The 23,046-nt window shown below is 44.6% G+C and overlaps 2 protein-coding genes across 9 annotated transcripts in view; one reads left to right on the top strand and one right to left on the bottom strand.

Annotated features, from left to right (window-relative positions):
- Window positions 1-252: 252 nt before the first annotated feature.
- Window positions 253-22,590, bottom strand: tyw3 (tRNA-yW synthesizing protein 3 homolog (S. cerevisiae)). 6 transcript variants are annotated; one of them, XM_059983683.1, is made up of 7 exons: window positions 20,406-22,574; window positions 14,051-14,348; window positions 13,305-13,385; window positions 10,848-10,946; window positions 7,039-7,110; window positions 3,820-3,953; window positions 254-1,340 (listed from the first exon to the last, which is right to left on the bottom strand). In XM_059983683.1, the coding sequence occupies exons 1-7, from the start codon at window positions 20,585-20,587 to the stop codon at window positions 1,145-1,147; spliced, it is 1,062 nt and encodes a 353-aa protein (XP_059839666.1). In that variant the 5' UTR covers window positions 20,588-22,574; the 3' UTR covers window positions 254-1,144. The 6 variants fall into 6 exon arrangements, with proteins under 6 accessions (XP_059839672.1, XP_059839669.1, XP_059839670.1 ...); XM_059983684.1 differs by having other exon boundaries at window positions 14,051-14,285; window positions 20,406-22,572; XM_059983689.1 differs by lacking the exon at window positions 3,820-3,953 and having other exon boundaries at window positions 253-1,340; window positions 20,406-22,590.
- Window positions 14,593-23,046, top strand: part of cryz (crystallin, zeta (quinone reductase)) — a 41,537-nt gene continuing 33,083 nt past the window's right edge. For 2 of the 3 annotated variants that reach the window (XM_059983691.1, XM_059983690.1), the window contains exons 1-2: window positions 14,593-14,738; window positions 19,747-19,872. In XM_059983691.1, coding sequence (XP_059839674.1) covers window positions 19,753-19,872 — 120 coding nt within the window. In that variant the 5' untranslated portion in view covers window positions 14,593-14,738; window positions 19,747-19,752. Of the gene's footprint in view, window positions 14,739-19,746; window positions 19,873-23,046 lie in introns of those variants that run through there. The other variant, XM_059983692.1, reaches the window with a different exon arrangement.

Raw genomic sequence — 23,046 nt, 5'->3', positions numbered from 1 at the left:
TCTTAGAATACCTTCCAATAACTTTCCCACAACAGATGGTAAACTCACCTTCCTACAATTTGCTGGTTTAAGTTTAGAGACTTTTTTAAATAGTGGAACAACATTGGCTGTCCTCCAATCCTCTAGCACTTCAGTCACAAAGGATATTTTAACTATCTCTCCTAGAGCCCAGGCAATTGGTCTGAAAAATATTTCCATTTGGTGGTATACGTGCATATGGTTGAATGACAACAAACTTGAACTTGTAAGGATGGATGTTTCAAAGAGGGAATGTTTGTGATAGGACATATCAAAATGTTTAATAGCAGAAATTTCTGTTGCTCCCATGATAAATTACCTTCCTTGGCATTATCAATTGAGCCAGATAATTACCTTCATGCATCAAATACAGCAGTGAACAGTGTTATGTACAAAATAGAGAAGGCCATTCAGCCCACTGAACATGTGCCAGCTCTGACAGGGTAGACAGACAGTTTCATCGATGTTTCCACGGGTTGCTACTTATTTCTTTACTAACACTCATTCTGAAAAGGCACATAGGATAAATAACACACAGCATTTAAACCTCACATTTGATGGATCCTCTACCGTAATATTTCCAAACAATTCCTATAATAAATATGCCAGATGTATTTGGGACGGCGTGGTACTGTAGTGGTTAACACAACGCTGTTACACCTAGGGGTGTCGGAGTTTGGAGTTCAATTCCGGAATCCTCTGAAAGCAAGTTCATACGTTCTTTTCCGTGTGTTCGTGGAGTACCCAGGGGAAACCTGGTTTCCTGCCACCATTCAAAGACCTACAAGTTGGTAAGTTAACTGGTCATTGTAAATCGTCCTGTGATTAAATTGGTGAGCTGCTGGGCAGTGTGGCTCTTTGGCCCGCAGAGTCTGCTTTGTGTTGTGTCTCTAAATAAAACAATAAAATTAAAACATTGTTCACATTATCCATAATATGCTGCTGATTTAGAAAGAAGCTGAGATAAAATTCACTTCACAAAAGTGGTATAAAACAAACCACCACTCCAGCAGTGATGAAATTACATGGCTGTCAAGGGAAGGTCACATCTAAAGTTATCGGCTGACACCCTGTAGGGATTCTGACTGCAGACAAGTGCCATGCTTTCTTTAGGTGCAAGTTAGGATCACGTGGGGTCCATCAGAATCCCAAGGTCACTTTCATCATCACTTTGATCTGTTGGCTCTCGGTGCTGCCGTTGCCCCGTTGTGGCCCCCTGTCGCCTCCTGCGAGTGTAGACGGTGGCAGCATTGCCAGTCACCCCGCTGGGCTCCTGGGGTGGAACAGTGGAGGCTATGAGGGCTTGAAGGCTGGCATGGAACCTGTAACCCAGGAGACAAACAATGAGAAGTTTCGTCCAGAGGCAGTAATGGTGACAGATTCTTAGTAACAATTTTTAGCCGAAGGACAAGAGAGGAAGATTTGCAGTGATCTGGAAGGCTACGCTTGAAACAGTGGCCAAACCAGATTCAACGTGAGCTTGCAAATGGAACTGAGGAAGGAAAAAGATAATAGAATATAAAAGCACAGATGTGATGCTGAGGCTTTCTAAGGCATTGGGCAAACCACACGGAGTATTGTGAGCAATTTTAGGCCCCTTATTGGAGAGAATCCAGAGGTTCACAACAATGATCCCAGGAATGAAAGGGTTATTGCAAGAAGTGTGTCTGATGGCTCTGTGGCTGTACTCACTGGAGTTTAGAAGAATGGGGGGATCTTATTGAATCCTACCAAATACTGAAAGCCCATGTGGAAGAGGATGATTCCTACAGTGCAGGAGTCTAAGATCAAAGGGCATATCCTCAGGATAGAGGGATATCCATTTAGAATGGAGATGAGGAAGGTTATGGGGAGAAGGCAGGATAATAGGGTTGAGAGTGAAAATAAATCAGCTAAGGTGGAACAGACTCAATAGGCTGAATGGCCTTATTGTGCTCCTACGTCTTATTGAAATACTGTGCAAGAAAAGGTGGGTGGGTGGGTGGGAGTGAAGTGAGAAGCTGGGAGGTGATGGGTGTAAAAGGTAAAGGGCAGAAGGAGGATTCTGATAGGAGAGGAAAGTGGATTTTGGAATAAAGGGCAAGTGGAGTACATGAGGAAAAGGGGTGAGAGGAGAACCAGTATGGGGAATTTTGAGAGGAGAGACAGTTGGGGGGGGGTGGGGTGGGAAGCGATTACTGGAAGTTGGAGAAATCAATATTCAAGTTAACAGGTTAGAGGTGACAGAGGCAGAATATGTCTGTACTGACATGTCAAAATAGGAATGGGAAGTTAAGTTGAAATGGGTGGCCACTGGGAGATCCTATCTTTTTTTTCTTCCTAGGAGAATTGGGCCACTTGGCTCTTCCAAGTCTGCTCTGCCGTTCAATCAAGACTTATATTTTTCTCCCCTCCTCAGCCCCACTCCCTGGCTTTCACCCCAGAACCTTTGTTGGCGTGTCCAGTCAAGAACCTATCAGTCTCTGCCTAAATACACCCAGTGACCTGGCCTCCACAGCTGCACGTGGTAATAAATTCCACAAATTCATCACCCTCTGGTTAAAGAAATTTCTCCACATCTGCTTTGAAAGATCCGGCTGATGGCGGAGTGGCATCAGCGCCGGACGGAGCAAAGGCTCCCGAGTTCGAATCCAGTCAGCTCCCTCGCACACTTTCCATCCGTGCTGGGTTGAGCATCAAGCTAGCAACTCGGCCTCATAAAAATAAGAAAGCCTGCTGAAAAGAACACCGTCACGATGGCGTCCCAATGACTCCACTAAGAGTTAATGGCTTTCTTCTTCTTCTGTTTTAAAAGAGCACCCCTTTATCCTGAGGCTATGCCCTCCTGACCTAGACTCCCCCACAATGGGAAACATCCTTTCCACATCTACCATGTCTAGTCCTTCTAACATTCAAAAGGTTTCAATGAGATCACCTCTCATCCTTCTAAATTCCTGCAAGTACAGACCCAGAGCTATCAAACGTCCCTCATATGATAACACTTTCATTCCCAGAATCATCCTTGTGAACCTCCTCAGAACCCTTTAAAATCCCAGAACATCTTAGATGAGGAGCTCAAAACTGTTCACAATACTCAAGGTGAGGCCTCACCAGTGCCTTATAAAGCCTCAGCATCACATCCCTCTTCTTGTGTACTAGACCTCTTGAAATGAATGCATTTGCCTTCGTCAGCATTGACTCTACCTTCAAGTTAACATTTAGGGTGTTCTGCAAAGGACTCCCAAGTCCCTTTACGTCTCAGATTTTTGGATTTTCTCCCCATTTAGAAAATAGTCTGCACATTTATTTCTAGTACCAAAGTGCATGACCACGCATTTTCTAATATTGTATTTCATTTGTCACTTTCTTGCCCATTCTCCTAATCTGTTAAGTCCTTCTGTGCCTACCCATTTCCTCAACACCATCTGCCTCTCCACCAATCTTCATATCATCTGCAAACTTGGTAACAAAACCATCTATTCCGTCATATAAATCATTAATATACAGCATAAAAAGAAGCACTCCCAACTCTGACCCCTGTGGAACACCACCAGTCACTGGCAGTCACCAGAAAATTATCCTTTTATTCCCACTCGCTGCCTCCTACCAATCAGCCAATGCTCTAACCATGCCAGTAACTTTCCTGTTGTAGCAGATGGAGAAAATGCTTTCTTAACCCTGTTATCTAACCATGCAAGGATCTTTGGTCTTGCACATCTAGTTTCCTCCGTTCTTCAATACTCCCCAGACTACCATTCGAGTTGTGTGCCCTAGCTGAGTAGCGCTCCTAAAACTTTACTCCGAAAGGGATTGCAAATTTACCTCTCTATCCTCCTCTGGTTTTCCTCCATCTTTCGATTGGCCACTTGCACAAGGTAATCGATGTACTTGTCACTCACCAACACTGACCCTCGATGACACAGAGGAACCTCCAGACAGTGGGTGCTGCGAACAGCCTGTCCACCATACAGGTGTCAAAGAAAGAGGCACACACTGAAACAACAGTCACAAATGCTATGCACCTCTAACCGCCCTGCATTGGCTTCTTGTATCTTTCAGAGTTGATTTTAAAGTTCTCTTATTTGTTTTTAAAGCTCTGAATGGTCTGGGACCAGAATATATTACAAATTCTCTTTCATTTTATAATCCTGCTCGAGCTCTCAGGTCTTTTTCTGTTGGTCTCTTGAATTTAAACACTCTCCCTGAAAATTGCCACATCAGCTTGTTTGAACTATGCTTCTAAACTGTGAAATTCAATAGCTAAAACTGTAACGGATGCATACTCATTTGATACTTAAACGCCAGCTCAAAACCTATTCATTTAACCTTGTGTTTAACTAACATCTTCTTGTCTTTTATTTACATGTTTGCATTTTATTCCATTGTAAAACACTTTGAACTACCTTGTCTGAATGAAAAGTGCTCTATAAATAAGGTTGTAACTAAAATCAAGAGTGATGGATCCAACTACTTAATTCTTAGATTAGACTCAATTATTTTTTGCAGTTTAACAACTAATTATCTGCTTGTATTTTAAGTAGCTCTTGTGTACAAGTAACTGCCTAGTATGCAAGTTTAATCTGCTGCCAGTGGTTATGTTGGTACAATTCTGGAAAGCTACACAACTTTCTTTGATCTGCATTATCTGAAGTAGTTCACTCCTATCCACAAACTTGAATAGAATTTTCCTCATCTCTGTTGTATAAGAAAGCTTGCCACAGGAGTGCACCATCTTGGTTTTCCTTCCACTTCGTAGACCTCTATCACTGTCTGTTTCAATCTCTCTTTCTTCTGTCAATGTTTAACAAAAAGATTGTAAAGCAGTAAGTTTTCTGCCTTTTTCCTAATTTCTGAAAGAACCTTGGATTAAAACATCAGAATCAAACAACGGTGTCACACAGCATTGACCACATTGTTTTTTTCCCAGGTAACAGCTCAGGGACCTTCATTGTCCAAGGAATCAGAAAACAGTGTAGTTGAACTAGGAGCATAAAAGGAACACAGGTACATAACTGATTAAAGTTAAGGTTTAGATTAGCTTTATTTCTCACATCCACATTGAAACATTCAGTGAAATGAATCAAATCAGATCAGTGAGGATTGTGCTGGTGCCGGTCTGCAAGCGTCACCATGTTTCCAGCAGCAAAATTGCACGCACACAATTGATGAACCCTGACCCGTACATCTTTGGAATGTGGGAGGAAACCAAAGCACCCAGAGGAAACCCACGCAGTCACAAGGAGAACATATAAACTCCTTACAGACTGTGATGGGAATTGCATCCCAGTCTTACAGCTAACACTGTGAAAAGGTGTGCTAACCACTACACGACCATACCGTTCCTGATAAGAGCACTGATTTTCTCTGCAGCTCTTCCAGTCTACTCCACCATTTAATACCAGGTGGCTCGGTGGAGCAGCGTACGGTGCTGATTCCTCACACATAGGTTCAATCCTGACATCTGGCACTGTTTGTCTGGAGTTTGCATATTCTCCCCATGACAGCAGGTGGACCAACTGGCGCTCTGGTGCAGTCGGAACAATCTGGAGCTGAACACGCTCAAGACAAAGGAGATGATAGTGGATTTCAGGAGACATCCCCCCGTTATGTTCCCCCTCACAGTCCTCGGCAGCCCTGTGTCCACCGTGGAGAACTTCAAGTTCCTGGGAACCACCATCTCTCAGGATCTGAAGTGGGAGCAGAACATCAGCTCCATCCTGAAGAAGGCCCAGCAGTGGATGTACTTCCTGCGGCTCTTGAGGAAATATGGTCTGCCTCAGGAATTGCTGCTGCAGTTCTATACTGCAGTCATTGAGTCTGTCCTGTGCACCTCCATCACTGTGTGGTTTGGAGCTGCCACCAAGCAGGATAGAACCAGACTACAGCGCACAGTGAGGACTGCTGAGCGCATCATTGGAGCCTCCCTGCCCTCTATTGTGGACCTGTACTCTTCCAGGTTGAAGAAGAAGGCAGGGAACATCACAAAGGACTCCTTCCATCCTGCGCACAGACTGTTTGAACTGCTTCCGTCTGGTAGGCGCTTCAGATCCCTCCAGAATAAGACTAATAGGCACTGGAGAAGTTTTTTTCCTACTGCGGTCACTTTGCTGAACAGTTAACAACTGTTCAGCAAAGTGACCGCAGTAGGAAGTAGTAGTGACCGGTTAACTGTTGGCTAACTATTACTTGGATTGCACTATTTGTATGTATAATCTATATTTTCATTTATATTTATCATTATTATTGTTATGAGCAGAGAGACAACATCTGCCGGAAGTAAATCCCTTGTATGTGCACAGGTACTGGGCGATTAAAGTCTGATTCTGATGATCATGAGAGTTTACCCGGGGTACTCCGGTTCCTTCCCAGACCCCAAAGCCGTGTGGGTTGGTGGATTAATTGGCTGCTGTAAATTGTCCCTAGTGTGTGAGTGAGGGGTGGATTGGAGTGGGGAGGGGAGATGACGGGAACGTGTGGGGGGGGGGGTCACAATGTGACACTATATCAAATTGGGGCATCTGAGCTCGGAGTTCAATCCCTACCATCCTCTGTAAGAAAGTTAGTATGCTCCTTCCTGCTTGCATGTGGGTTTCCTTCAGATACTCCAGTACCCTCCCACAGTCCAAAAACATTCCAGTTAGTAGGTTAATTAGTCACTGAAAATCGTTCCTGTGACTAGGCTATGGTAAAATAGGTGGGTTGCTGAGTGAGCCGAAGGGGGAGGGAAGGGGAGAGACAGACAGACTGGGTGGGGAATAAAGTAGGAGGAATCCCTCCTATTCCTTCCTCCAATCACCTTAAAATTGTGCCCCATCATTAGTCATTTCTGCCCTGGGAAAAAGACTCCTGCAATCCACTCTATCAATCAGACATCACTATCAAACAAGAGGGCAGACTGTTGGTTATTGGCATATGGAACCCATTGGGGAAGGTGAGTTTAAGCTGCATGTAGAGACCTGCATCAGTGTGTGGGCATTGAACTGCAGAGGAAGTAGTCTGAAATCAACCAACATCTTGCAAACAAAGACAAGATCATCTTACCATCATGACTTTCCCTTTCTTGCTGATTGAGATCCCAGAGTTCCTGAAGCCAGAGTTTATGGCAATGGAATGCTGTAATCCAGCACAACACAAGAACAAAAATTAGTGGGAGGATTGGGAAGAAGGCAACTAAAAAAAGTCATAAGGAAAAGATGGAATACAAAAGTAAGCTAGCCAATAAAAAGCATAAGAAAAGTTTCTTCAGATATGTAAAGAGTAGAAGAGAGACTAGAATGGAATTTAGCCTGCTGTTGAATAATGCTGGAGAAGTAGCAATGGAGGATAAGGAAATGGCAGACAAACTGAATAAGCATTTTGCATCAGTCTGTATAGTGGAAGACATGATCAGAATGGTGTAAGTTCTGGGTGTCGGGGTCATGAAGTGTGTGAAGTTATCATCACTGGAGAGAAGGTTGTTGGGAAACTGAAAGGTCTGAAGGTAGATAAGTCACCTGGACCAGAAGGACTACAACCCAGTGTTCTGAAAGAGGTGGCTAAAGAGATTATGGAACATTAGTAATATCTATCAGATTCTGGAGGAATGGAAGATTGCAAATAACACTCTGCTCTTCAAGAAGGGAGTGGCAAAAGAAAAGAAATTCTAGGCCAGTTAGTCTGACCTCAGTGGTTGGGAAGATGTTGGAGATGATCATTAAGGATGTGATTTTGGTGTACTGGGAGGCACATGATAAAATAGGTCAATGTCAGGCTGGTTTCTTTAAGGGAAAATCTTGCCTGACAAATCTGTTGAAACTCTGAATAAATAACAAGCAGGATAGACAAACGACAATCAGTGGATGTTGTGCACTTGGATTTTCAGAAGGTCTTTTACAAGATGCCACACATGAAGCTGCTTAACAAGAGCCCACAGGAAAGATTCCAGCATGGACAGTGCATTGACTGATTGGCAGGAGGCAAAGAGTAGGAATAAAGGGGCTACTAGTGACTAGCGATGCTCCATGGGAGTCTGTGTTGGGACAGCTTCTTTTTATGTTATACATCAATGATTTGGATGATTGAATTGATGGCTTTCTGGCCAAGTTTGCAGATGATACAAAGAAAGGTGAAGAGACAGGTAGTGTTGAGGAAGCAGAGAGGGGTCATGCACTTTGGTAGAAGAAATAAAAGCATATTTTATTTTAATGGAGACAAAATTCAAAAATCTTAGATGCAAAGAGACTTGGAAGTCCTCATGCAAGATTCCCCAAAGGTTAATTTGCAGATTGAATTGGTGGTTAGGAAGTCAAATGTGATGCTAGCATTCATTTTGAGGGAACTAGAATATAAAAGCAAGGATGTAATGTCAAAGCCTTAAAAGGTAATGGTGAGTATTATGAACAGTTTTGGGCTCCATATCTTGGAAAGGAAGTACTGACATTGGAGAAAGTTCAAAGGAGGTTCATGAGAATTATTCTGGGATTGAAAGGCTTATCATACAAGGAGCGTTTGATGGCTCTGGCCTTGTACTCTCTGGAATTCAGAAGAATGAATGAGGATCTCATTGAAACCCTTTGAATATTGAAAAGCCTCGATAGAGTGAATGTGGAGAGGATGTTTCCTATGGTAGGGGAGTCTAAGGCCAGAGGACACAGCCTCAGAATAGAGGGATATCCATTTGGAACAGAGATGAGGAGTTTCTTTGGCCAGAGATTGGTGAATCTGTGGAATTCATCGCCACAAGCGGCTGTGGAGGCCAAGTCACTGGGTATATTTAAGGCAGAGATTGATAGATTCCTGATTGGTCAGGTATGAAGGAACAGGAATAAGGAAAGGAAAGAGATTGAGGGAACTGGATCAGCATGATGAAATGGCAGAGCAGACTTGGTAAGCCAAATGGCCTAATTGTGCCCTTACATCTCATGGTCTTATGGTAAAACATCACTAACGAGAAAACACTCAGTGCTTTAGAGGTATACATGATGACAGGTGTAGATTGAGTGAATAGGCAAAGACCTTTTTCCAAGGCAAAAGTGGCTAATATATGGGGCATAATTTTAAGGTGACTGAAGGAATGTACGTATAGGGGGAGGGGTGTCAGGGGTACATTTTTTTTCAAAACATGGAGAGCGGTGAGTGCATGTTACATTTTGCCAGAGGTGATGGTAGAGGCAGATACACGAGGGACATTTCAGAGGCACATCTCCCAAGAGCACTACAACCTTGTGGTTTTCAGGCTTGTGTGCCTCGATGATCACGAGAGCTAAACTGGCTGGAGTCAGGGCTCTATGCTTTGGCTCTTGGTAGAGCAGGGATCAAAAAGGTCAAAGGGTAGTGGTCAGACTAAGATTTGTCTATTGGTCCTCCAGGTTCAGGGGTTAGTGCTGATAAAACAAAACTGTTATGGAAGCAGCAATGAAGAAACCTTCTAGATCTAAGTAGCCAAGGACAAAGAGAGATGTATGACCTTCATTGCTGCTCTAAGGATGCTGCACGCCTGGAGGACCCGAGTTATGAAGAAATATTGAACAGGTTAGCTCTGTATTCCTTAGAACATAGACGATTGATGGAAGATTTGACAGAGGTATACAAAATTATAAGGAGTATAGATACGATAAATGCAATAAGGCTTTTTTCCACTGAGGTTGGATGGGTCTACAACCAGCGGTCATGTGTTAAGAGTGAAAGGTGAAAAGTTTAAGGGGAACATGAGGGGAAACTTCTTCACTTCAGAGGGTGGTGAGAATGTGGAACGAGAGGCCAGTGCGAGTGGGGCCTGCAAGCCCGATTTCAACATTTAAAATGGTAAGGGTACAGAGGGTGATTGTTCCAGAGCAAGTCAATGGGAGAAGGCAGTTTAAATGGTATGACATTGATGGGAAATGTATGATAATGCATTTTGGTAAAAGGAACAATAGCACAGACAATTATTTTGCACCTCTGATGTTTGAAGTTTCACATATCAGAGGTGCAGAGGGACTTAGGAGTCCTTGTGCAAATCCCAGAAGATTAATTTACTGGTTGAGTCTGTGCTAAAGAAGGCAAATGCAATGTTGGCATTTATTCCAAGAGGAATAGAATATAAAAGTAAAGAGATAATGCTGAGGCTTTATAAGACACTAGTCAGGCCGCACTTGGGGTATCGTCAACAGTTTTGGGCCCCATGTCTCAGAAAGGATGTGATGTCATTGGAGAGGTGGAGATTCACGAGGATCTTCAGGAATGAAGGGGTTAACATATGAGGAGCATTTGTCAGCTTTGGGCCTGTACTCACTGGAATTTAGAAGAGTACCGGAGGGTTGGGGGGTGGGTCTCATTGAAACCTACCAAATGTTGAAAGGACTAAATAGGGTGGATGTGGAGAGGATGTTTCCTATGGTGGGGGTATCCAAAATTAGAGGGCACAACCTCAAAATTGAGGGGCGACCATTTAGAACAGAAGGAAGGAGGATTTTTTTTTTAGCCAGAGTGTAGCAAATCTGTGGAATGCTCAGCCACAGTCTGCAGTGGAGGCCAAATCCGTGCATATATTTAAGGAGGAAGTTGATTGTTTCCTGATTGGCCAGGGCATCAAAGGACATGGCAAGAAGGCAGGTGTTTGGGGTACAGTGAGATCCAGGATCAGCCATGTTGGAATGTCAGAGCAGACTCAATGGGCTGAATGGTTTAAATTCAGCTATGTCTTTTGGCATGGATTAGATGGGCTGAAGGGCCTGTTTCCATGTTGTACTTTTCTATGACTCTATAACTACATATGTTGTGATTGTGGGAATTTGCCAGCACTGATTAGTTGCCACATGACAATAGCTACACATCACAAGGCCTAAAACACAGAGGAGATGAAACACAATGGAAACGAGCTGTCTCTTTACCAGGAGTTGTGCATCCTCCACCTGCCTGCACTGGACGTGAAGAACAAAGGGCTCAAACTTAAATACTGCATTGTCTTCAGCTTTCTGTAACCCCGAAACCTAGAGGTCACAAAGGAGTACACAGTCAGAAGTCAGAGGTCATACCCTTCTTGTCCAAAACCCAGTGACCAATTAATCTACTAACCCATATTTCTTTGGAAACCCACACGGTCACACCTTTTATATACAGCAGTGGGAATTGGACCCACTAGTGCAGTTACAGTTACACTAGCCGACATCAAAGAATCAAAAAGCCACGTCGCTATGGATGCTTTGCTGCCACAAGACAGTTATCGCTGTGATAACTTTTCTGACATCTCCTGCTTCAAACCCAAAAGGTCCAAAAGTTGTTGAATCCCCAGTCTGTATTTATACTGAAAATCAAGATGAAGTTTACCCGCTGAGTTCACCCTTGGGGTCATGGTTCATGGTGAAAGGTGAACTGTTTAAGGGGTACCTGAGGGAGAACTTCTTCACTCAGAGGATGGACAGAGTTTGAAGCAAGCTGCCAGCACGAGTGGAAGATGCAGATTTGATTTTAACACTTAAGAAAAATTTGCAAAGGTACAAGGATGGGAGGAGTATGGAGGGCTATGGACTAGGTACTGGTGAATGGGACTAGGCAGATTAATAGTTCAGCATGGACGAGATCAGCCAAAGGTTCTGATTATGTGTTATGGTCCTCTATGCTGGGGGTGGGGGGGGGGGGGGCGCTGCTGCACAGGATCAAAGTACATTGCAGGAAGCTGTTAGTCAGCTCCATCATGGGTACTTTTTTTGGCGACTCACACCAGACAGTCAGCCATTCTTGTCTGGCACTCTTGTCTGGAAAGTGTGCTCGGGGGTGGCCCGACTTGGATTCGAACTCGGGGGCCTTCGCTCCGGAGTCTGGCGCTGACGCCATTGCGCCACCAACTGGCCATTGTGGGTAGCAGCCTCCATTGTATTCAAGACATCTTCAAGGAGCGGTGCCTTAGGAAGGCAGCATCCATCCTTAAGGAACCCCACCACCCAGGACATGCCCCCTTCTCACTGCTACTGTTGGCAAGAAGGTACAGAAGCCTGAAGGCCCACACTCAAGTGATTGAGGAACAGCTTCTTCCCCTCTGCCATCCGACTGAACCCATGAACACCACGCACCTCTTTTCTTTATTTATTGTACTATTCTATAGTTAAGTGTGTATATACTTAACTATATTACAGTATTACATTCTGTAATTTAGTTTTTCTCTACATCATGTTTTGCATTGTACTGCTGCTGCAAAGTTAACAAATTTCACAACACATGCAGGTTGTGACAAAGGCCCATCACTGATTATGGACAGCACATGACACATTCAGTAAAACACTCAAAGGGTCATCCACACACATTATTCCCCCGTTATTGTAGTGAGTGCACTCATCACAATAATTTAATAGTCACCGGGTCTGAAACAGAGCTGCTGCAGAGAGCTGTCTAATATCGAGGCAGCAACAACCTGCACAGGTGTGCTGATGGTAGAGAATACCATCTTTAACTGGGCCAAGGGTTATGTTACCTAATTTCTCATCTTGTGGTAAAGTTTTGGAGTTTAAGTTATTTAACCGGGAAATGGTGACTCCTGTAATGAGGTATGTGTTTATCGTGAGAACTGGCAGTAACGTTTCAGATTGTGTGAAATGGAAGATAATTGAGTTAATTAGCTTTTAGTTGGTCTAGGGGGAGGGGCAGCAGTTTTCAGCCTTGGGTTACCAAGGCTTAGGGTTCTTCTCTGTTTAGTCTGAGGGTGGCTGTTAACCAGACAGGTGACAATTGCAAGCTGTATAAATATTGTATTGTTTTTCATTCTTTTTCTTGTTTTGATGTGGACGTCCAGGTTTTTGTTTTTCCACTATTTTAAATAAAAGCACCACAATCTATTTTTGCAACTCAAGCCATCTGGTTATTCTTCTTAGCGACAGTTGACCCACAGTTATTTGTGACACAGGTGATATTAAACGTGATTCTGATTCTACGGTACCTTTGTTGCACTGCTACCTAAGAGCTCAATGTGCTGGCAATTGCCCCCTTTAAGCCCTTTCCACGTCCTCTGACAGACATTCCCTTTATTCCTTACATCTCTCCTATTGAAAGCTGATATCCCTTTCCTTCCCAGTTCTGGAAATGACACACAGACCAGAAACTCTGGCTATTTCTTTTTCTACACATCACCTGACCTGTTGAGTTTTCCCAGTATATCCTGTCAGCTTGGCCTTGCCTATGGGAGGGAGTTCCTCAATCTCTGTTCTTTGGTAAAGTTTCTTTTGAGATCCCCACTCGATTTCTGAGCTTCCATCTGCCTCCATTAAGCTCAAATGAATGACAAACTGAATGAATCAAAGGTGCATTCAGGCAGGACATGCAAGGGGCAGAGAGTGTAGCAGAGATTAGTTTCATACCACATCTTCTTTCCGACACTTCTGATGGGTCACAAACAACCAGGGGCAGTTCCTTTTCTGTCCTTCTGTCTGGTCAGTGCCCTACAGAAATTACAAATGTAGATTACACCATGGACATCCTGTATCAGCCTTCCAACTCCACTGACTTGAGTTTAATCCAATACTGTACGTGTGCAGTTTCACGTTTGTCCTGTGACCATGTGGGATCCCCCACCCCACCTCCCCTATGCTCCGGTTCCCTCTCACATCTCAAAGATGTATGTGTTGGTAGGTTAACTGGATGCCTAAATTACCCCTTGATGTGAGTCAGTGGTAGAATCCTGGGGCTGTTGATGGGATGTGGGGAGACTAAAGATGTACTAACCACAAGAGAGTCTACAGATCTCGCTGAGTTTCTCCAGCATTTTGCATGTGAGACTCAAGTCGTGATTGGCAGTTGGCACTGGCTTGGTGAGTCAAGGGTCGGGGTCTGAAACAGATAAATCTGAGACGATAACTTTAAGGTGAACCCTAAGGTTTAAAGGGTATCCAAGAAAGAATATTCCTCCCCCAAAGAGTAGCTGGAATCTGGTACACCCTCCCTGAGAGAGTAGCAGAGGCCAATACCACTCAGGCAAGTTTCTACTTATGACCTCTCCCAACCACCTAACAACCCACTAACCCACCCTCTCACCCCATTCCCTCCAACCCCTATCGCTCGCCCCGTCATCCATTCTCCTCATCCCCTCCGATTATCTATCCCTCACCCCCAGCAGCAACAGGCGGCCTGAGCAGGAGCTGGTGCTGCAGTACCGCTCCGAGCCGTTCACCAGCTGCAGCAGCTCAACGATGGGCGCGTCCACTCGGCCCTTCCTGCTAGCGTCAGCCCCCGATCCCAGTCGCTGCTCCTTGCACAGTGCGAAGTCGGCCATTGCTACTGAGGCGGGGCTTGATGAGACGATCGGATGCAGTGATAGGCGGAGAACAGCAGTAACCTTCGAGCTGATTGGATGAAGTGCGCGGTTACCTGTGAACTTCGAACCGATTGGTGAGGACGGAATGTGGCTGTGATCGGAATGGTTGGAAGAGAGACTGTGGTGATTGACAGCAAATGCTGGCAATTCAGAGAAGCACATACAAAATGCTGGAGGATCTCAGTAATAAACTGTCCAACACCCTTTCATCAGAGCTGGTGATGAGATGCTAGTAGGCGCGGGGAGGGGCTAAATGTGATGGGGCGGGGCTTGCGTGATGACGGGGAGGGGCGGGCTTGCAGTGCGATGGGCGGGACATATGGGGATTGGCTGCGGGTTGCACCGATGCGGCGAGGGTAGGGCGGGGCCAGTGGTGATGGGCAGGCCTGGGTTTATTTAAAGTGCGGATGTCCACCCCTCCTCGGCGGTGTTATGACTGGAGGGGAACCGGAATTACCGGTTGTTGGGAGTCGGAGCTCAGGTCGGCAAACAGCAGTTCATAGAGCTATGCTTCATAATTGCAGTGCGGATCGCGTTGTAACTTTTCCATCTGTTCCTTAAAACTTGCCTAGGGTGTGAGTGAGTTACAGAGGAGATGCCTTCCCGGAGACGGGGAAGGGTATAAACATCATAAAGAGGCACCGACAGGGTGAATGCTCTCAGTCTGTTCCCCCGGATTGGAGGGGGGGGGGGGATGGCGTGGAGAGCTAGAGGACATAGGGTTAAGGCAGAATAACACTTTGGTACTGCCTAGATGGGCCTGTTTCTGTGCTGTACTGCTCAGTGAAGTGACTAGGTGAGAAGGCAAAGGCTTAGTGGAACCTGAGGGTGGTCAATGTGTAGAAAGAGCTACCAGTCTAAGATGAGTGGGAATACAGATGATTGGGAAAGTTTTAAGGAACAGCAGATCTTAACTAAAAAAGCAATACGGAGAGAAAAAAATCAGGTATGAGCTCAGTCTAGCCAGTAATATAAAAGGGGATAGCAAAAGCTTTTTTATGTGAAGAGAAAGAAGATAGTTAAGAACAATGTTGGCCCCTTGAAGAATGAATTGGGAGAAATTGTTATGGGAAACAGGGAAATGGCAACAGAATTTAATGCGTACTTTAGATCTGTCTTCACCAGGGAGGACACAAGCAATCTCCCAGATGTATGGATGGGCCAGGGTCATAAGATATCAGAGGAATTGAGACAGATTGATATTAGGAAAGAAACTGTGATGAGTAGACTGGTAGGACTGAAGGCTAATAAATCCCCAGGTCCAGATGGTCTGCATCCGAGGGTTCTAAAAGAGGTGGCTCAGGAAATTGCGGATGCGTTGGTAATCATTTTCCAATGTTCCTTAGATTCAGGATCAGTTCCTGAAGATTGGAGAGTGGCTAATGTTATCCCACTTTTCAAGAAGGGAGGGAAGGAGAAAACGGAGAACTATCGCCCTGTGAGCCTAATGTCAGTCGTGGGGAAGATGCTTGAGTCCATTATTAAGGACGAAATAGTGGCACATCTTGATGGCAGAAATAGGATTAGGCCGAGCCAGCATGGATTTACCAAGGGCAAATCATGCTTGACTAATCTGTTGGAGTTTTTTGAGGGTGTAACAAGGATGTTAGACGAGGGTAAGCCAGTGGATGTAGTGTACCTAGATTTTCAGAAGGCATTCGATAAGGTGCCACATAGGAGATTGGTGAGTAAAATCAGAGCTCATGGCATTGGGGGCAGGGTTTCAACATGGATAGAAAACTGGTTGGCAGATAGAAAGCAAAGGGTAGCAGTGAATGGGTGTTTCTCGGACTGGCTGGAGGTGACTAGTGGGGTACCACAGGGCTCTGTATTGGGACCACAGCTCTTTACGATTTATGTCAATGATTTAGATGAGAGCATTGAAAACTATATCAGCAAGTTTGCTGACGATACTAAACTGGGTGGCAGTGTGACATGCGAAGAGGACGTTAGGAGAATACAGGGAGACTTGGATAGGCCGGGTGAGTGGGCAGATACTTGGCAGATGTCATTCAATGTGAATAAATGTGAAGTTATCCACTTTGGAAGCAGGAACAAGAGGGCAGAGTATTGTCTGAACGGTGTAGAGTTAGGTAAGGGAGAAATGCAAAGAGACCTCCTAGTTCACCAGTCAATGAAGGTGAATGAGCAAGTGCAACAGGCAGTGAAGAGGGCAAATGGAATGTTGGCCTTTATTACAAGGGGAATTGAGTACAAGAGCAAGGATGTCCTTTTGCATTTGTACAGGGCCCTGGTGAGACCACACCTGGAATATTCTGTACAGTTTTGGTCTCCAAGTTGAAGGAAGGACATTCTGGCAATTGAGGAAGTGCAGCGCAGATTCACTAGGTTGATTCCTGGGATGGCAGGGCTGTCTTACTCAGAGAGATTGGAGAGATTGGGCTTGTACAAGCTGGAATTGAGGAGATTGAGAGGGGATCTGGTTGAAACGTTTAAGATAATTAAAGGATTTGATAGGATTGAGGCAGGAAATATGTTCCAGATGTTGGGAGAGTCCAGTACCAGAGGGCATGGATTGAGAATAAGAGGTCAGTTATTTAAAACAGAGTTGAGGAAGAGCTTCTTCTCCCAGAGAGTTGTGGAGGTGTGGAATGCACTGCCTCGGAAGACGGTGGAGGCCAATTCTCTGGATGCTTTCAAGAAGGAGCTAGATAGATATCTGATGAATAGGGGAATCAAGGGATATGGGGACAAGGCAGGGACTGGGTATTGATAGAGAATGATCAGCCATGATCTCAGAATGGCGGTGCAGACTCGAGGGGCCGAATGGTCTACTTCTGCACATATTGTCTATTGTCAGTCGTTGGGTGGCTACATTAACAGCATTTTAAACACTTGTGTAGGAAAATTTCAGCGGTTTGACAGTGCCAGCAACCCAGGTTCAATTCCTGCTGCTGTCTGCAATTTGTATGTTCTCTCTGTGACAGTTTTGCCTGGGTGCTCTGGGTTCCTGCCATATTACAAAGATATACTGGTTAGTAGGTTAATTGATCATGCAGGTGAAATTGGGTTGTGTGGCTTGTGCATGTACCTTTCAATTAAAATTGTCATTGCAATGTGCTGTTGCAAAATAATAAACTTCATGTCGTACAGGATGGTGATTCTCATGTTGGTCAGATGGTGGGAGATGGGACGAGTTTGCACAGAAGGGCCTGTTTTGGTGCTCTCAGCTCCAACAGTGTCTGGTCTGCATCAGCCACTCTGCAAAACTGGACCTTTCAAAACTCCTTTCACCTACTGCTGTTGTAAGATGAGTGTGTAGTTCCCTAGTATGATGATATGGGCTCTCCACTTAATCTACCTTGTTATCAACTGCAAGTTCAAGTTTGTCATTCAACCATACATGAATGGTCATGAATACAGTCAAACAGAAGTGTTACTCTGGGGCCAAGGTGCAAAACACAGAACCAACAGTCATACACAGCACAAAGTGCATATGACACATAAGAGCAGTAAAATACAGTCACACTAAAAATATAGTCCAGGTCCCTGAGTCTGAACATTGCAGCAGTCTGCAGTTGAACACAATGTATCTTGTCTTCTGTTGAGCGAACTCTGGGGGGGGGGGGGCAACATCGATTTTAGTATGGACACTGCCCCTGGCACTGGCGCTTCTCTCCTGGACTACTGCAAAGCAGGTGACACTGCAGCTTGAGACTTGGCCCTCTCTACAACTGAGGCCAGGCAACTCGCTAGCCATGAGAAATAGGAGCAGGAGTAGGCTCCTGGGCTCCTGCTGTGCCATTCAATAATCTAGCCAATAAGCCAGTGAATCGGACTTGCAGCTTTCCACAATAGAAATGTCCACAGGATGTTGTAATCACAAGGAAAATGGTTAAGACGATCATTTGCTGTTAGATTACACACTTTCATGCACCCTTTCTGACACAGGTAGCAGCATGATCTGCACTGAGTCCAGCTTTTTTGTTTTTTTCCACCAACAAGTAATTTACTGATGGGGAAGAGCTGATGTACTTTATGTCCAGAAGGATCTTGCGATTGTGAAGCTTCACATGGATAGCAGGAGGTATTGCAATTGGTTTATTATCGTCATGTGTACTGAGATACGATAATGCATACTGCTCATACCGACCAGGTCATCACAGTACATGAGGTAGAACAAGTTAAACAAAACCAATCTACATTAAGTGCATGCAGCTGCAGCTCCTTGAAGACTGTGTTAGGGATCGAAAGCAACAGCTGGATGACCTTTAGCTTGTATGAGTGGGAGGAGATCATCGAATGAAGTCACATGTAAGTAGTCACACATAAGCTGCAGGAGGCAGGTAGCCCGGTGACTGTCAGGAGAAGGAATGGGAAGTTGAATAGGCAGTTAGTGCAGTGCACCCTCTGGCTATTGCCCAACATTAAGCATACCATTTGGATCCTGTTGTGGGGGGGGTTACCTTTTGCCTCCTGAGGAAGCAGAGGTGGTGGTGAGCTTTCTTGGCTGTGAAATCTACATGGTTGGACCAGGTTAGGCTGTTCATAATGTTGACAGCTTGGAACTCGAAGCTCTCAACCTCAACACCGTAGATGTAGACAGGAGTGTGTGTGCCGTCCCCTTTCCTGAAGGCAATGGCCAGCTCTTCTGTTGAGATTGAAGGAAAACATTGTTGTCATGGGCTCTGCCTCCTTCCTGTTGTCATATCAGAAGATCTGTTCTGGGTCCAGCACATAAGTGGCATCACAAAGAAGGCACAATAATGCCTCAGCTTTCTTAGAAGTTTGTGCAGATTTGGAATGTCACCTAAAACTTTGACAAACTTCAAGAGATGCACAGTTGAGAGCATCCTAACTGGTTACATCATGGCCTGGTGTCAAAACATCAATGCTCAAGAACAGAAATGCCTACAGAAAGTAATGGATACAGCCCAGTCCATCACAGGCTAAGCCCTCCCCACCATTGAGAACAAGGATCACTGCCACAAGAAAGCAGCATCCATCATCAAGAACTCCACCATCCAGGCCACGCTGTTACCATGGGGCAGGAAATACAATAGCCTTAGGGCCCACACACATCCTTTCCCTTTCTGATGAAGGCTCTCAACCAGAAATGTAAACTGTTTATTCCTCCTCGTAGATGCTGCCTGACCTGCTGAGTTCCTCCAGCGTTTTGTGTGTGTTGTTCTGGATTTCCAACATTCGCAGGATTTCTTGTATGACATGAATTGTGTTGTTTTGCAATGGCAGTACAGCGCAAAGACATAACATTTTACTATAAATTTCAAAATAAATAGTACACAGAAAGGAAGAATGAGGTAGTGCTCATGGGTTGATGGACTGTTCAGAGAAGCGGTGGTAGAGGGAAGAAGCTGATCCTGATTTGTTGAGTGTGGTTTCTCAAGCTTCCCGCCCTATCATGCTGACACTGGCTATGGAATTGCCTGAATGTCAGTGCTGTTGGTTTGTATATGAGCTGCCCTGGGCTTCCGGGAAGGTTTGACTCTGACTCTGTTAAATCCTAGGTGGCCATGGCTTCAGGGAGATCGGCAGTGTCCCTCATGCGAGCTGTTCAGGTGTTTGAGTTTGGTGGACCGTCGGTGCTGCAGCTGCGATCGGATGTTCCTATTCCCAAACCGAGTGACCATCAGGTGATGTGCTCCATCTCTCTGTACCCTTGTTAAAGGGACTTGAAGCACTTGGACCTCCTATTCTGAGGCGGTGCTGTATGATCCTAGACTGTCCCACTACAGGAAACATCCTCTCCACATCCACTCTAAATGTGCCTTTCAATAATTTAATAGGTTTCAATGAAATCCCCCTCATTCTTCTAAACTCCAGTGAGCACAGGTCCAGAGACAACAAACAAGCTTCATATGTTAACCCTTTCATCCCTGGGATCATTTTCATTAATGTTCTCTGAGCTTTCTCCAAAGCCAGCTGGATAAGGGGCACAATATTGCTCACAATATAGATCCTTTTACAGATTAGGGTTAGTAGGTTGTGAGCATGCTATTGTTACAAGAATCACCCTCTGTAATAATGATCAGTGAGGCACAGAGAATCTGTAGTTACCGACAAGTAACTTTTATTGTTTAAATTAAAAGCACGTGGGTTCACAAACTCTCTCTGTGTGCACCCTACTAGAATTCCCTGACAGTCAATGAAGAGAAAAGGATATTACCTGGGAAAGGAGTCTACACTGGCCAGGTGTTCCTCGTGGTCCCAATCTCCACGTGTCCATGGGGTCCTCCTTATCCGCGATGCTTGGTCTCTGGCTGCTGCAGGGTTATCACCCCTGAGTATTTGGTGCTCCTGGATCTTATACGGTTCCTCATCAATAGAACCATTGGATCTCCATCCCATTGGCTGAAGGTCACCTGACCTACCTGGGTCACCTCTTACTGGTCATTGTACAGGGCTACAGCCAACATTGTTTCATGGTTCTCCCCACCCCAGCCTTGTGTATTTGTGTCTTTGCACTCTGACTGGTCCAAACCAGTTAAATGAGGCAACCCAGACAGAATCTAATGAGATTACCGATTTTACAGAACAAGTAGCTACTCCTCATGGCGTCAGGTTTATTGCTCTGATTAGATTGTCCCAGAGCAAGGATCAGTTCAGAGTCTATTTCCTTTACATAACAAATGGCTATTTGTTTGAGAGTGGTTTCAAGTTTAGCAGATCATTACCTGAAGCTTCCTGTGTCCACATTCAGTTGCTCTGATTAGGTTACCCAAGAGCAAGGAACTGTTCAGAGTCCACAAAATGGGGAAACAAAGACAACTAGCTTGTCTGCTTCCCCTGTCCTTGATCAGACTGCAGTTCCTTCTGGCCAGCACTATGTTGGCACCAGAAACATGGCAACACTTGCAGGCTGCCCCCAGCAAATCCTTGGACTCAAAATTTCTAAGTATTTATTATCAAATTACAATGGCATGCAGAAGTTTGGGTATCCTTGGTCAAAATTTCTGTTACTGTGAATAGTTAAGTGAGTAGAAGATGAACTGATCTCCAAAAGTCATAAAGTTAAAGATGAAACATTCTTTTCACCATTTTAAGCAAGATTAGTATATTATTTTTGTTTTGTACAATTTTAGAGTGGGAAAAAAAAGGAGAAGAGCATCATGCAAAAGTTTGGACACCCCAAGAGATTTGAGCTCTTAGATAACTCTTACCGAGGTCTCAGACCTTAATTAGCTTGTTAGGCCTATGGCTCGTTCACAGTCATCGTTAGGAGGTGCTGCAAATTTCGAAGCTTTATAAATACCCTGACTCCTCAAACCTTGTCCCAAAAATCAGCAGGCATGGGCTCCTCTAAATTAAAATAAATGATGCCCACAAAGCAGGAGAAGGCTATAAGAGGATAGCAAAGCGTTTCCAGGTAGCCGTTTCCTCAGTTTGTAATGTAATTAAGAAATGTCAGTTAACAGGAACGGTGGAGGTCATGTTGAGTTCTGGAAGACCAAGAAAACTTTCCAAGAGAACTGCTTGTAGGATTGCTAGAAAGACAAATCACAACCCCTGTTTGACTGTAAAAGACCTTCAGGAAGATTTAGCAGACTCTGGAGTGGTAGTGCACTGTTCTACTGTGCAGTGACACCTGCACAAATATGATCTTCATGGAAGAGTCATCAGAAGAAAACCTTTCCTGCATCCTCACCACAAAATTCAGCATCAGATGTTTGCAAAAGAACATCTAAATAAGCCTGATGCATTTTGGAAACAGGTCCTATGGGCTGATGAAGTTAAAATAGAACTTTTTGGCCACAATGAGCAAAGGGTGCAGAATTTCATGAAAAGAACACCTCTGCAACTGTTAAGCACAGGGGGTGGATCGATCATGCTTTGAGCTTGTGTTGCAGCCAGTGGCACGGGGAACATTTCACTGCTAGAGGGAAGAATGAATGCAATTAAATACCAGCAAATTCTCGAAGCAAACATCAAACCATCTCTAAAAAAGCTGAAGATGAAAAGAGGATGGCTTCTACAACTGGATAATGATCCTAAACATGCCTCAAAATCCACAATGTACTACCTCAAGAGGCGCAATCTGAAGGTTTTGCCATGGCCCACACAGTCCCCCAACCTAAACATCATCGAAAATCTGTGGATAGACCTCAAAAGAGCAGTGTATGCAAGACGGCCCAAGGATCTCACAGAACTAGAAGCCTTTTGCAAGGAAGAATGGGCGAAAATCCCCCAAACAAGAATTGAAAGACTCTTAGCTGGCTACAGAAAGCGTTTACAAGCTGTGATACTTGCCAAAGGGGGTGTTACCAAGTACTGACCATGCAGGGTGCCCAAACTTTTGCTTTGGGCCCTTTTCCTTTTTTTGTTGTTTTGAAACTGTACAAGATGGAAATAAAAAAAATAATCTTGCTTAAAATATTAAAGAAATGTGTAATCTTTAACTTTATTCTGTTTGGAAATCAGGTCATCTTTTACTTACTTAGCTATTCACAGTAAGAGAAATGTTGACCAGGGGTGCCCAAACTTCTGCATGCCACTGTGTGTATACCATATACAACCTTGAGATTTGTCATCTTGCAGGCAGCCATAAAACAAAGAAACACAGTAGAATCCACAAATACCTCCACAGCACAAAGACCAACAGACACTTAATGTGTGGAAAAAAGATCAAGTTGCACACACAATAAAAATGTAAGTGAATAACTCACGGAACATGAACCGCAGAGTCCCTGACAGTGTGTCCACAGGTTGATGAGCCAGTCAAGACTCGTGCACCTCGCACCTGAAGGTGATGGTGGGAAGAGAGGGAGATGAGTCAGATGCAGGCAGGTAGGATGGGCTCAGGTGGGTGA

Source organism: Hypanus sabinus, chromosome 11 (genome assembly GCF_030144855.1).
Source record: "Hypanus sabinus isolate sHypSab1 chromosome 11, sHypSab1.hap1, whole genome shotgun sequence".
Lineage (NCBI taxonomy): Eukaryota > Metazoa > Chordata > Chondrichthyes > Myliobatiformes > Dasyatidae > Hypanus > Hypanus sabinus.
This window is presented reverse-complemented; position numbering and strand designations above follow the sequence as displayed.

Bases quoted from the DNA above. Each gene is read 5' to 3' on its own strand.
- tyw3 (XM_059983683.1), bottom strand. From the start codon at position 20,587: ATGGGATGGAGATCCAATGGTTCTATTGATGAGGAACCGTATAAGATC. The intron at 14,349-20,405 runs GTAATATCCTTT...TTCCGATCACAG, and splicing joins AGTGTAGACTCCTTTCCCAG to CCACATTCCGTCCTCACCAA. The intron at 3,954-7,038 runs GTAAGATGATCT...TATGGTGGACAG, and splicing joins AGAAAGGGAAAGTCATGATG to GCTGTTCGCAGCACCCACTG.